At 32.7% G+C, this 12,652-nt stretch overlaps 1 protein-coding gene across 2 annotated transcripts in view; it reads left to right on the forward strand.

The window, feature by feature from the left end:
* Window positions 1-2,305: 2,305 nt before the first annotated feature.
* LOC127725273 (DDB1- and CUL4-associated factor 6-like) overlaps window positions 2,306-12,652 on the forward strand; it is a 32,551-nt gene continuing 22,204 nt past the window's right edge. For both annotated transcript variants that reach the window (XM_052232140.1, XM_052232141.1), the window contains exons 1-6: window positions 2,306-2,443; window positions 7,429-7,490; window positions 8,343-8,435; window positions 9,279-9,356; window positions 9,755-9,859; window positions 10,345-10,458. In XM_052232140.1, the coding sequence (XP_052088100.1) occupies window positions 2,374-2,443; window positions 7,429-7,490; window positions 8,343-8,435; window positions 9,279-9,356; window positions 9,755-9,859; window positions 10,345-10,458 (522 nt within the window). In that variant the 5' untranslated portion in view covers window positions 2,306-2,373. The remainder of the gene's footprint in view (window positions 2,444-7,428; window positions 7,491-8,342; window positions 8,436-9,278; window positions 9,357-9,754; window positions 9,860-10,344; window positions 10,459-12,652) is intronic.

The following is a 12,652-nucleotide window of genomic DNA, read 5'->3' on the forward strand; positions in this document are numbered from 1 at the left end:
TCGATCTTTCTCTGAAATTAATTCTATCAAAATTTTAATTTTTTCAACCCTGTATACCACCATTCCCCATGTGAAATGGAAAAATTGTCTAAATAAAATAATCCACAATGCTTTTCAATATGAAAATGGCAGCATACGCTATAAATTTATTGCTTTGGGATACCATACGGCATATTTTGTTAATAGTGAACAAAAAGGTAAAACATGCTACACAGAGGAACAAGTGAACAGTATGCTGGAGTTTCTCATTGACAACATATTTGTTGAATATTGAGGTAGACTTTTTCAGCAAGTTGTCGGTATTCCTATGGGAACGAACTGTGCCCCTCTCCTTGTCGACCTCTTCTTATTTTCATACGAGTCGGAGTTCCTTCAGACACTTGTCAAAAACAAGAAAATCAAAGAAGCCCGGTCATTTAATTTCACATTCAGATATATTGATGATGTTCTTTCCATTAACAATCCAAACTTTTCTGATTGGGTTCCATTAATATATCATCCAGAACTAGAAATTAAAGAAACAACAGAAATAGCTTCCTCCGCCTCATTATTAGACTTATACCTCGAATTTGACATAAGCGGTAATCTCAATACCAGCTGAGAATCTATGACAATTGAGACGATTTTAATTTTGAAGTTATAAATTTTCCCCACCTTAGCAGCAATATCCCAACTTCACCTGCATATGGGATATACATTTCCCAACTCATTCGATATTCAAGAGCTTGCAGCTGCTATACTCAGACGTTACAAAACATCACCAGTGTCTGTGCAGAAAGTTGATGGGCCAAGGTTATGTCAAAGAACGTCTCGTCCTTTTTCTACAAAAGTTTATTGGAAGATACCATGACCTTGTTTATCATCTTAATTGCGTGTTAAAGTATCCCTTTTTTGTCCTTGTATATTTTTAACCTTTACTGTTTAGTCCATCCTATTATAAAGGATTATCGTTTACATAGCCACACTTTGGAGCACGTAACATCTGCAAAATACTTAGGAGTAACTATAACATCAGACCTTCAATGGGAAAAACATATCGGAAACATCTGTGCCAAGGCAAATAAAACCATCGGATTTCTCAAAAGAAACCTCAATATCTCTAACAGCGATATCAAAGAAAAGGCCTACATCTCCCTCGGTAGACCAACAGTCGTGTATGCCAGCTCTCTATGGGATCCATACCTCCAAAAAGATAAACACAAGTTAGAAATGGTACAAAGGAGATCGGCCAGATATGTAACAAACCGGTACAGTAACAGATCATCCGTTACTGATATGTTGGAACAACTAAACGGTGGGCACCACTTGAAGATAGAAGGAGAAGCGCACGACTATCAATGCTGTATAAGATCAACAATCAGGAGGTCAACGTTGCAGCAAGCCACAAACTCGTTCCACCGGACAGGATCTCAAGAAATATGGGCACAAACTCTTTTCAGATCCCACAATGTAACACGACAACAAGAAAAGAGTCATTCTACCCGAGGACCATCAGGAATTGGAATGCCTTACCCTCCTCAGTTACATCTGTCAGCAGCCTTGAATCGTTCAAGAGGCTCCTGACAAATAAATAAATCAAAAGCCCTTGTTTTTAATCCCCACTGTTAAATATTTGTATAGCACCTTTTTTTGTTCGTTACTTTAATCAAAATTATATTTGCGCACACCCAAAAGTGACAGAATAGTCAACATGATGACGGTGGTCACTAACTGGTAGAAGTAGAATTAAGTAGAAGTCCATTTTTTATTATACCCATGACGTGGCTCGGTACTTATACATCCTGCCATTGTTTTATTGTGCTGTAGTCAATTTTGAATTCTTGTCTTTCATTTATGCGTATGTACCTTGTCTATGCCATTTTGTGTTCCTTTGTTGAAACAGTTATTTGTTTTTATAGTGATTAATTAAGATTATATTACAATATTGACTGCTATACCCCAATTTTGACGTTCTTACTATACAAATCCTTGGTTTTGCTCACACATTGTTGTCAATATATTATAATGGAATTCCTTGAATTTTAGGGGCATCATGATTTTTCTTAACTTTACTATTCTCTAAAGTTCTCATTTGCTTTGTGGCATACTTTGGTTTGATACATGAAATGTAGGTATGTTCTGTGAGTTTGATCTGTTGCTTTGTTTTAAAGATGCATATGTTTTGGTTGTAAGAAGATTGTTTGAAAACTCAATAAAGAATATCGCCTATAAAATATATATTTTTGAACATTTTGATATTAGACCGTTGGTATTTGTTAAAACCTTATTTGGTTTTGAGATGTATTATTTACTCTGTTATCTCCCTTCCATCTGTCAAAAAACAAACACACAACGAACAGTCAAAGGAAACGTTTGTTGAGATGTTATTGTAAAATGTTTCATCCTCTTCAGTCCCGTGAACATGGGTTTGTTGAAAAGGCTAAGCTTTTCAACATTGCAAAAGGTGAAATTAACTTTTAATGCTTTTTATCTGATTCGTGTAAGTTGCATCTAGGACTATGGTCAGATCATATGTTTTCGTACGTCATTTGAATTCGTACTATGCATGCTTTTTCAATGGAAATCGTGTCGACACAATGCTTTCTTAATATCACGAAAACCTATGAGACGAGGATAATAGTAATAGTAATAAATGCCACACAGAAGCTGGTGAATCATTGCATTTGATAAGATTGATAGATGGTGGCTGTTTATAACGTCCAGTGGCAAATTAAATTCATATTTAGGATGCCAACATGATGATATTGCAACGTAAACGGGTTTTTCTATGTAAACGGATGTTCCGTTCATATTTTGTCTCATGAAATTATACCCAGCTAGCTTAAACTTTAACGTTACTGGTAGAGAGGGTTCGGTCTGTGCTTTCGCTCCAGGTCTTCAGACAGCATACTGACAAGACCAAGAACCAATCAATTCAACTAATGACAGGTGTCAGAAACCTAGAAATGACAAGAGGTGACGATTGCGCCAATCAATGTATTCGCTCATATAACAAATAACCAAGTTTCATAAAAACAGTTTCATATTTAATAGACAAAGACAATAATACACAATATGAATGTATCACCATATGAAATCTAAATCCTAAAATTTCAATACAATTTCAAACCTCACCTTATAGGATAAAATGGGGTGATGCTTTTGCATTGAAAAATACCCACTATGAAATTATGAATTAACCAAGTACAAGGAAAGTGTTTGACCTTAGTGCTATAAAATCGATTAGAATGAATACATGTATATTCACACCAAGAGATTTGTACGTGTCTGTTTACCTAAAATATTAAGAGCTGTACACTAGTCGTCCTTAACAAAAACTAATTTCAATCAATCAAGTTGGTGACGTCCCACCTTCCGAGATAAAATGAATATACCCACTGGTTCCCACCGACTTTGTTAGACTAGAACATGTACATGAACCTCGTAACTCCATGTACCAGGGACCAAAGTCAGTCCAGTAAAAAAAAAAAAAAATCGCATTAAATCTATCTCCGTTTAGTTCTCGGTCCAACTAGAGCAATGTCTGAAGCACATTATTCAGTAGCATTGACCAGTTCAAGACCTTAAAAAAAAACGTGATAATACAAAATTTAATTCCAGAGTAGACCGTTACTCTAAAATATCCCTCTCAAATTAACCATCTTCTTCAATATCGCTACCATAATGTACCCCATCTCTTTATAAACCCAAAATCATAAAATACTTAAGCTAGTGTACAATTCCTTCTATCTAGTTGAAACGGAAACGTAAATTATGAATTTAGAATTGTTTGACTCTAAAACCGAAACATATATCAAATGTAAAGAAATAAATATTTAAGTCAAACATTGAAAACCAATAAAATGAAATTTGTAGTAAAACTTAACTGTACGAAAGTTTTCCCCAATCTAAAGAAATATTGTCCAGACGAGGTTTAAATATCCAAGTCTGGACATTGAGTCTCAAGCACAAGAAAAACAATCCCCGCGAAACTGAACGGACAAACCTAGTCATATATAATATCTAAATATAGAAAAAGGGGATTTACGAAGACCCATAAACATTACAATATGATTTGAATATAAAGCCTGCTTTGTACAATGTACTGTACTACATGTAGATTGACATGCTGTGCTGGATTTTTAAAGTGCTAGTACACAAAGTAATAGATCATAGGAAGACATGTCACCCTAACATGTGACATTATTCGAACTCTGAGCAGACGAGTATTAGCTCTTACTCCTTTATGCCAGTTCCTTAGGATAGAAGCAATGAATATTAATTTTCAAGTCCTTGGTTTGACTCATCAGGGGATCAAAGCCAAGACCTCCCATGGGGAACAAGCAACCACAAGACCTCAGAGCTAGTTGTATTGAATAGGTATTTGAAGAAACTTTCCAAATGTTCAAAAAGGAATAGCAAAGTGGTGTTAATAAATAGTTCATATCTGCGTCAGAAATACATTATGATTATTCAAAAAAAGTTTTGATTTTTCTACCCTATATACCACTTTGCCTCATAATCTCATTAAGAAAAAAATCACACATCTAATCAAAGGAGCATTTGAAAAGTCGGAATGCAAATATATATGTTCAAACTCTTTTAGATCTTTTTTTAGTAACAACAGACAAAAGAACTATGTCAATTGGACCTGCTTTGATACGATAACTGCACTTGAATTTTTACTAGATAACATTTTTGTTCGCTATGGAGATTCCGTATCGTCAAATTATCAAAATTCCAATGGGGACTAACTGGGCACCACTTATTGTTGACCTGTTTCTGTATTGTTACGACTTACAATTTATGACTAAAATCAACAAACACCCATTGAAACAACATCTGACACAAAAATTTAATAACACTTTTAGATATTTGGATGATATATTGGCTCTCAATAATGATGACTTCAGTATCAGGGATTGAAGTTAAAATTTTGGCATGGTAGCCCACAGCTTTAATTTTGTAGCCCACATATATAGTCCTATACAAGAAAAGCAGAAATTTAAGTAGCCCACACCAAATTTTAGGGGCCATTGGCGAGTGGGCCCCTGTTAATTTTAAACCCTGAGTATCCAGTCTTCACGCTTAACCACAAGTCCTACAGCATTGGCTTGTAAAATTGCTTTCAGGCTTGTATAATTCTTCTCTACAAGCCAACAGAATCCAATTAAAATTTTCAAAAAACTGAGCTTAGGGCTTGTGAACTCAAAAGTTTATCGTGAAGGCTGAGTATCTACACTAAAGAGATTTATCCTGCTGAATTGACTTTAAATAAAGCTAATACTAACAATGAACACTGCCCATTCCTGGATCTTGATATCTCTATCTTTAAGCTTAATACCAAAATTTACATTAAAAGAGATGATTTTTCATTTCCTTTTGTTAATTATCCATTTTTAGATGGTGACTTTCCCTTGTCACCATCTTATGGTATTTATATATCTCAACTTGTTCAATTTGCTCATGTATGTAACAACGTATTTGATGTTTACGAAAGAAATTGCTAATTACAGAAAAATTATTACACCAGGGTTTTTGATATTACAAACTTGTCAAAACATTTACTAAATTTTATCATCAGTACAAGGACATTATTTGTAAATATAAATCAACGTGTAGACATCTTAAAAGTTCTGGTATTTCACATCCAATCTTTTATGGTAATATTCTATATAAAGCACAAAAATGTCGTCATTCACCTCAAAAGCTAACCAAACCTTTAAACAGACTTATTCAGAAAGGATATAGTTACGATACTGTTGTCAGGTCATTAAAGATGGCATTTTTTTTTGAATTAATATTGATTCACTCATAGGGTCTTTGCATCAGAAATAAACATATTTATTCTTAAAGCAGTTGTTGGCATGATACGGTTTATGTTCTTCTCATTTGTTTTATGATGGTATGATACTAAACCCCTAACAGGAGGGATTGTGCTTGATTTTTGTATGATGAAGACAAAATCTTTCAATCAGTTTAATTGAAGTCTGGAGCTGGCATGTCAGTAACTGCTAGTAGTCCTTTGTTAATTTATGTTATCATTGTCATTTTGCTTAGTTTCTTCTGTTACCTATTCTAAAATTGGACTCGGACTTCCTTTAAACTGAGTTTTACTGTGTGTATTGCTATGTGTTTGTTTTTTCTACATTGGCTAGAGGTATAGGGGGAGGGTTGAGATCTCACAAAACAAGTTTAACCTGCTGCATTTTTGCGTCTACCCCAAGTCAGCAACCTCTGGCCTTTGTTAGTCTTGTATGTTTTTTTTAATTTTGGTTCATCTATATGTTTCAGAGTTAAGTGTGATGTACATTTTCTCTGAACTAGTACACATTTTTATTCAGGGGCCAGCTGAAGCCTGCCTCCGCTGTGTTGAAGACCCATTGGTGGCCTTGGGCTGTTTTCTGCTCTTTGGTTGGGTTGTTGTCTCTCAATTTTACAAAAACAATTGAAGTAAAAAACATTGTTTTTACCTATTTAAGTCTGAGTTATGCCACTTTGTTGGACGAAGATCACTTTTAACAACTAAAACTAACGAAAAGTGGAAAACTCTTAATTTTAAATTTTAGTCACCTCAATATACATGTATATCTAAACAAAACTTGAAATACAGTGTAAAGGACTATAATTTTCTTTCAAGAAAGGGCTTCTTTGTCAACATAGGAAAACAGTTATAAAAAGATTTGACTGACAAAGGCTGGTGTTGTCTGTGACATTATAGTTGGTGTTGTCTGTGACATTATAGTTGGTGTTGTCTGTGACATTATAGTTGGTGTTGTCTGTGACATTATAGCTGGTGTTGTCTGTGACATTATAGTTGGTCTTGTCTGTGACATTATAGTTGGTGTTGTCTGTGACATTATAGTTGGTGTTGTCTGTTATAGTTGGTGTTGTCTGTGACATTATAGTTGGTGTTGTCTGTGACATTATAGCTGGTGTTGTCTGTGACATTATAGTTGGTGTTGTCTGTGACATTATAGCTGGTGTTGTCTGTGACATTATAGTTGGTGTTGTCTGTGACATTATAGTTGGTATTGTCTGTGACATTATAGTTGGTGTTGTCTGTGACATTATAGTTGGTGTTGTCTGTGACATTATAGCTGGTGTTGTCTGTGACATTATAGTCGGTGTTGTCTGTGACATCATAGTTGGTGTTGTCTGTGACATCATAGTTGGTGTTGTCTGTGACATCATAGTTGGTGTTGTCTGTGACATTATAGTTGGTGTTGTCTGTGACATTATAGTTGGTGTTGTTTGTGACATTATAGTTGGTGTTGTAAATACTAAAGAACCCTAATCAGTAGTACATGTAGGTGTCAACTTTCAATACCTCTACAGGGAGATATCTCCTCAACAACAATGTTTTGGAGAGATTTACTGAAGCACCATTTGATATATATCCATTTCATAGGCTACTTTAAAAAAATGTACTGTTATTTGTTTTATTAGGAAACAAAGATTTTATACAAAGACTGAAGTTGGATAGTAAAGTAGAGGCTCACACCGGATGTGTAAGTATTTGTTTTTTTTTTATCATATTAAGAGTTATCTACCATTTTTTTTTTGAGCAAATGTTGGACATGTGTTCTTTAGAGTTGTACAATAAATTTCAGATAAACCTCAAAACCAGTCTAAAAATCTGATCATCGTAAAAATTTTGTTTTTATGCCCCCGCCTTAGCGGAGGGGTCATTAAGTTTTACCCTTGTCCGTCTGTACGTCCGTTCCAAAATTGGTTCCGTTCTCTAACTTCAGTTTGCCTCAACCAAATGTTATGAAACTTATACACAATGCTTAATACCACAAAACACAGATTAAATTCGAATTTTGGTGGTGTCACTTTTACTGTTCTAGAGTTATGCCCTTTACAAATGGAAAAATTTCTGAAATATTCGTTTCTGTTCTTTAACTTTAGTTTGCCTCAGCCAAATGTAATGAGACTTATGCACAATGCTAATTACCACAAAACACAGATTAAATTCGAATTTTGGTGGCGTCACTTTTACCGTTCTAGAGTTATGCCCCTTTACAAATGGAAAAATTGCTGAATTTTTTGTTTCCGTTCTCTAAAGTTTGCCTCAACTAAATGTTATGAAACGTACAATGTATACACAATGCTTATTACCACAAAACTCAGATCAAGTACAACTTTTGGTAGCGTTACTTTTACAGTTCTTGAGTTTGTCCCTTTATAACGTTATATGCAAGCGGGGCATCATCTGTGTCCCATGGACACATTCCCCATTTATTTATCTAAGTATCATAACTATAAGGAGAGTATACATAGATATTTAAAGGGAGGCAAGTAAAAAAAATATCAGTAATTGAATAAATTTATGATGGAAAAATCCCTTATTTTTTCAGGTAAACACTTTATGTTGGAGTTCTTCAGGTCAGAATATTTTATCAGGATCAGATGATCAGCACTTAGTTATTACAGATCCATTTAAGAGGAAGGTAAAATAATCACATAATAGATTGCAATTTATGTCTTTTGATTGGATGAAATCTGCCATCAATTACATGGTTGGAGGTCAGAGTCATTGAAACTGTCATTTCATAACCACAGTCAAATTTTCTGGAATATTTTAAAAATTTTGATTTGAACATTTTTAGAAGTATATCATCGGAATAGGAACAACATTTCTGTATTTAAAGAGTTGCCACTGCTAAATCCCCAATTGAGGGAGGCAACTCTTTGAATGAAGCACAAGTTAAACATTTTTCATTTAAAATAAAAAATATTGCACATTCTACTGAAAAATATTATTAAGTCACCTTTCTCTTTATTTCATTTATAACTGATTGCAACACATGACCTAATATTAAAAAAGGACCATGATGTATTTTCCTAATAGTATTTAGTATGTCCTTCCATCATATGGTCACTAACGATTTTCCTAATTCCATACATGTAATATATACATGTAACAAAATCATAATAAAAAAACATAATTGGATATCAAGTTGAAAAAGGACAGACAAAATCATGGTAAAAATGAAAAAAAGTTATAAACTTGGGAAACAGAATAGGATGGTGGGATTGGTGTCTACGACAAAGTGAACATATCTACGGTCATTCATTAGGTAGATTTTCAGTAATGGCCAACCACGTCATGACAGCATGAATAAATTTTTTGAAAACTGGACTTTACCATACAGGATATTCATCTCAATCGAAAATGGAAGTGATTTTTGAAAATTGCCTTTATAGGTGGTTATTGAATAAATCTTCCCTGTGTACCATGTATGTATTAAGGGAACAGAACTCATGATGTCAAGTATTTTATTATTTTACAGAAAATTACATCAATAAGATCCGGACACAGGGCAAATATTTTCAGCGCCAAATACCTTCCTTTTACTGGAGATAGTCAGGTCAGTGATGCCTTTTTATTTGAAAGTTTGTAAATGCCATTTTCTCAAAACTTAGAAAAGTCTTTATTTATTAAGCCAATGCTAATAAAATAAAAGACCAAAAAAAAATAATAATAAGATGGAAAAAAACACATATACATACAACCTTGTGTTAGATGGGCATCATCCAAAAACTTCACCAGTGAAACACTTCAAACTACAGCTATAACATCCCTCCTGAAAAAAAAAATGAAACATGACAAATTAAATGAACAATTATACCAACCTCTTTAAACATTTGAAAATTAAGTTAAAAGTTAGTTTGATGGTGATCTAGCTACTCATTTCATGGTTTATGCCATATTATTACCATAATTAGTTAATACAGTGCATTTATTTGATAAAGGTTTTGCTTGTAGATAATAAGTTGCTCTGGTGATGGAAAGATTTACTATACAAAAGTAGGTCAAGATGATCAGCATGAGGCTAGTTTATTTGACTGTCATTTTGGAACAACTTATGAGGTTTGTAATAAGTTTGATAATAATTTCTTTAAGTCAATTATATCATATTTGTGCTTCCTCTTTTTAACATAATTATTGTATGAAAATAATATTTAACATTTTTTTTATGTTTTAATGAATAACCTGTTGAAAAATTCTCTAAAATCTATACATTTGGATCTGATTTTGATATGAAACTTTACACTGGTACCATACATAGATGTCACTTAAATCTTCAAATTTTCAAATAGAAATGCAGGTACTAGTTATAGCTGTCCAGAATTTAATCTGTAGGGAAGGGTGAGGTGTGAGGCAAATTAATAAAACCCCAGCCAGCCACTATTGGAGTTTTATTTAATTCTAAATGATTTTTATTGCTGTTGTCCTAAGACAATCACCATGATCACTTAACAAATTCTAATGAAAGTGTCTCACACCTCTTGTTTCTGTACTGAAAATTCCATTGAATTACCTTTGCTTTATAACAGAAATCAATATATTTACAGGTAATTGTGGTTCCAAATGAAGCATCAACGTTTTTATCTTGTGGAGAAGATGGTACTGTTCGATGGTTTGATTTACGAATCAAAACTAGCTGTCTCAAAGAAGATTGTAAAGATGCAAGTATTTTTTTACTTTACTCATATTTTGATTTTGATGTATTTCAAATTAGCCTCACATGCAGTATATTTAAATGTCTTTTTTTTTGCTTGATTTAGCAAGTGCACAGGTCCTATGTTAAAAAGATTGTCTTATCTAAAGTTAGATATCACAGATATCACCCTGTATGCAATCATCAAACTATGAAAAATTTAAAAAAACTGATATCAACCTTGTTCTATACAAGTTTTTGCTTCCTAAATAAAAAGAGATTCAGCATTGGTTAGACAACAAACCAACTACATAAATAGCTAAAAAACATCTCATTTGTTTATTTATATCTAATTTCTACATACATTTTTTTTGTAAATAGCTAAAACACATCTAATTGGTATGGATATATCTAATTTCTACACACATAGCTAAAACACATCTCATTGGCATAGATATATCTAATTTCTACACACATAGCTAAAACACATCTCATTGGTATAGATATATCAAATTTCTACCAAAAAAATTGTTTTGCATGCACACGTACAAAAATTGCAGTTTTTATCCAACGCAATCATAGGTTTGAACGTTGTTTTCAATTTAGACTTGTTTATATTTTTTCGTTTGGGCTTGTATTATATTTGCCTTTGGGTTTATATGATCCGTTCATCCTATTTTGACTCTTCAAAATTCAAGAGTCTATCCTAAATTGAGGTAAATTATATGGCCTTCCAAATACCGTTTCGATTCCTAACATCACTGAAGAGACATTAATTGTCGAAATCCGGATATGGTGTACTAATTTTTGCACCTCTTGTTTGCGGTATACATGTACCATCTTTTCCGCAAGTTTATTGTATTCTGTTTGGTATTAAATTAATTAATAAGATCCATTTTGTTACATCTGGTGATCCGTTTATTTGGCAATTGCCAATGGCAGTCAGCAGGGTTTAAGAACATCCGTTGTTCGACCTGCTAGTCAAATGCGTTTTGTTAAAATATACTTTTTTGGTCTTTTGGAAAATGTTGTTTGTGCTGTATTTAGACCCCTCTACCAAGAAATTTGTTTTGCATGCACACGTATAAAAATTGCGGTTTTTATCCTACGCAATCATAGGTTTGAACGTTGTTTTCAATTTAGACTTGGATATATCTAATTTCTACACGCATAGCTAAAACACATCTCATTTGTATAGATATATCTAATTTCTACATAAATAGCTAAAACACATCTCATTGGTATAGATATATCTAATTTCTACATAAATAGCTAAAACACATCTCATTGGTATAGATATATCTAATTTCTACATGAATAGCTAAAACACATCTCATTGGTATAGATATATCTAATTTCTACATAAATAGCTAAAACACATCTCATTGGTATAGAAATATCTAATTTCTACATAAATAGCTAAAACACATCTCATTGGTATAGAAATATCTAATTTCTACATAAATAGCTATAACAAATCTCATTGGTATAGATATATCTAATTTCTACATAAATAGCTAAAATACATCTCATTTGTATAGATATATCTAATTTCTACATAAATAGCTAAAACACATCTCATTGGTATAGACATATTTAATTTCTACATCATTGGTATAGATATATCTAATTTCTACATGAATAGCTAAAACACATCTCATTGGTATAGATATATCTAATTTCTACATAAATAGCTAAAACACATCTCCTTTGTATAGGTATATCTTATTTCTACACAAATACATGTAGCTAAAACACATCTCATTGGTATAGATATATCTAATTTCTACACAAATAGCCAACATACATCTCATTTGTATAGATATATCTAATTTCTACACGAAAAGCTAAAACACATCTCATTGGTATAGATATATCTAATTTCTACACAAATAGCTAAAACACATCTCATTTGTATAGATATATCTAATTTCTACACAAATAGCTAAAACACATCTCATTTGTATAGATATATCTAATTTCTACACAAATAGCTAAAACACATCTCATTTGTATAGATATATCTAATTTCTACATAAATAGCTAAAATACATCTCATTTGTATAGATATATCTAATTTCAGCAAATAAAAAAACAGACTTTTTATCTTAATTTTCATGCATTGAAAAAATCTCTATTGTTTAATGTGAAATGCATGTAAGTTGTCACCTATACTTTATTCTTCTGATAAAAAGCTGAAGGAAAGGTTAGAAATAAGCATA

This window comes from Mytilus californianus, unplaced genomic scaffold, assembly GCF_021869535.1.
Source record: "Mytilus californianus isolate M0D057914Y unplaced genomic scaffold, xbMytCali1.0.p SCAF_15, whole genome shotgun sequence".
Taxonomy (NCBI): Eukaryota; Metazoa; Mollusca; class Bivalvia; order Mytilida; family Mytilidae; genus Mytilus; species Mytilus californianus.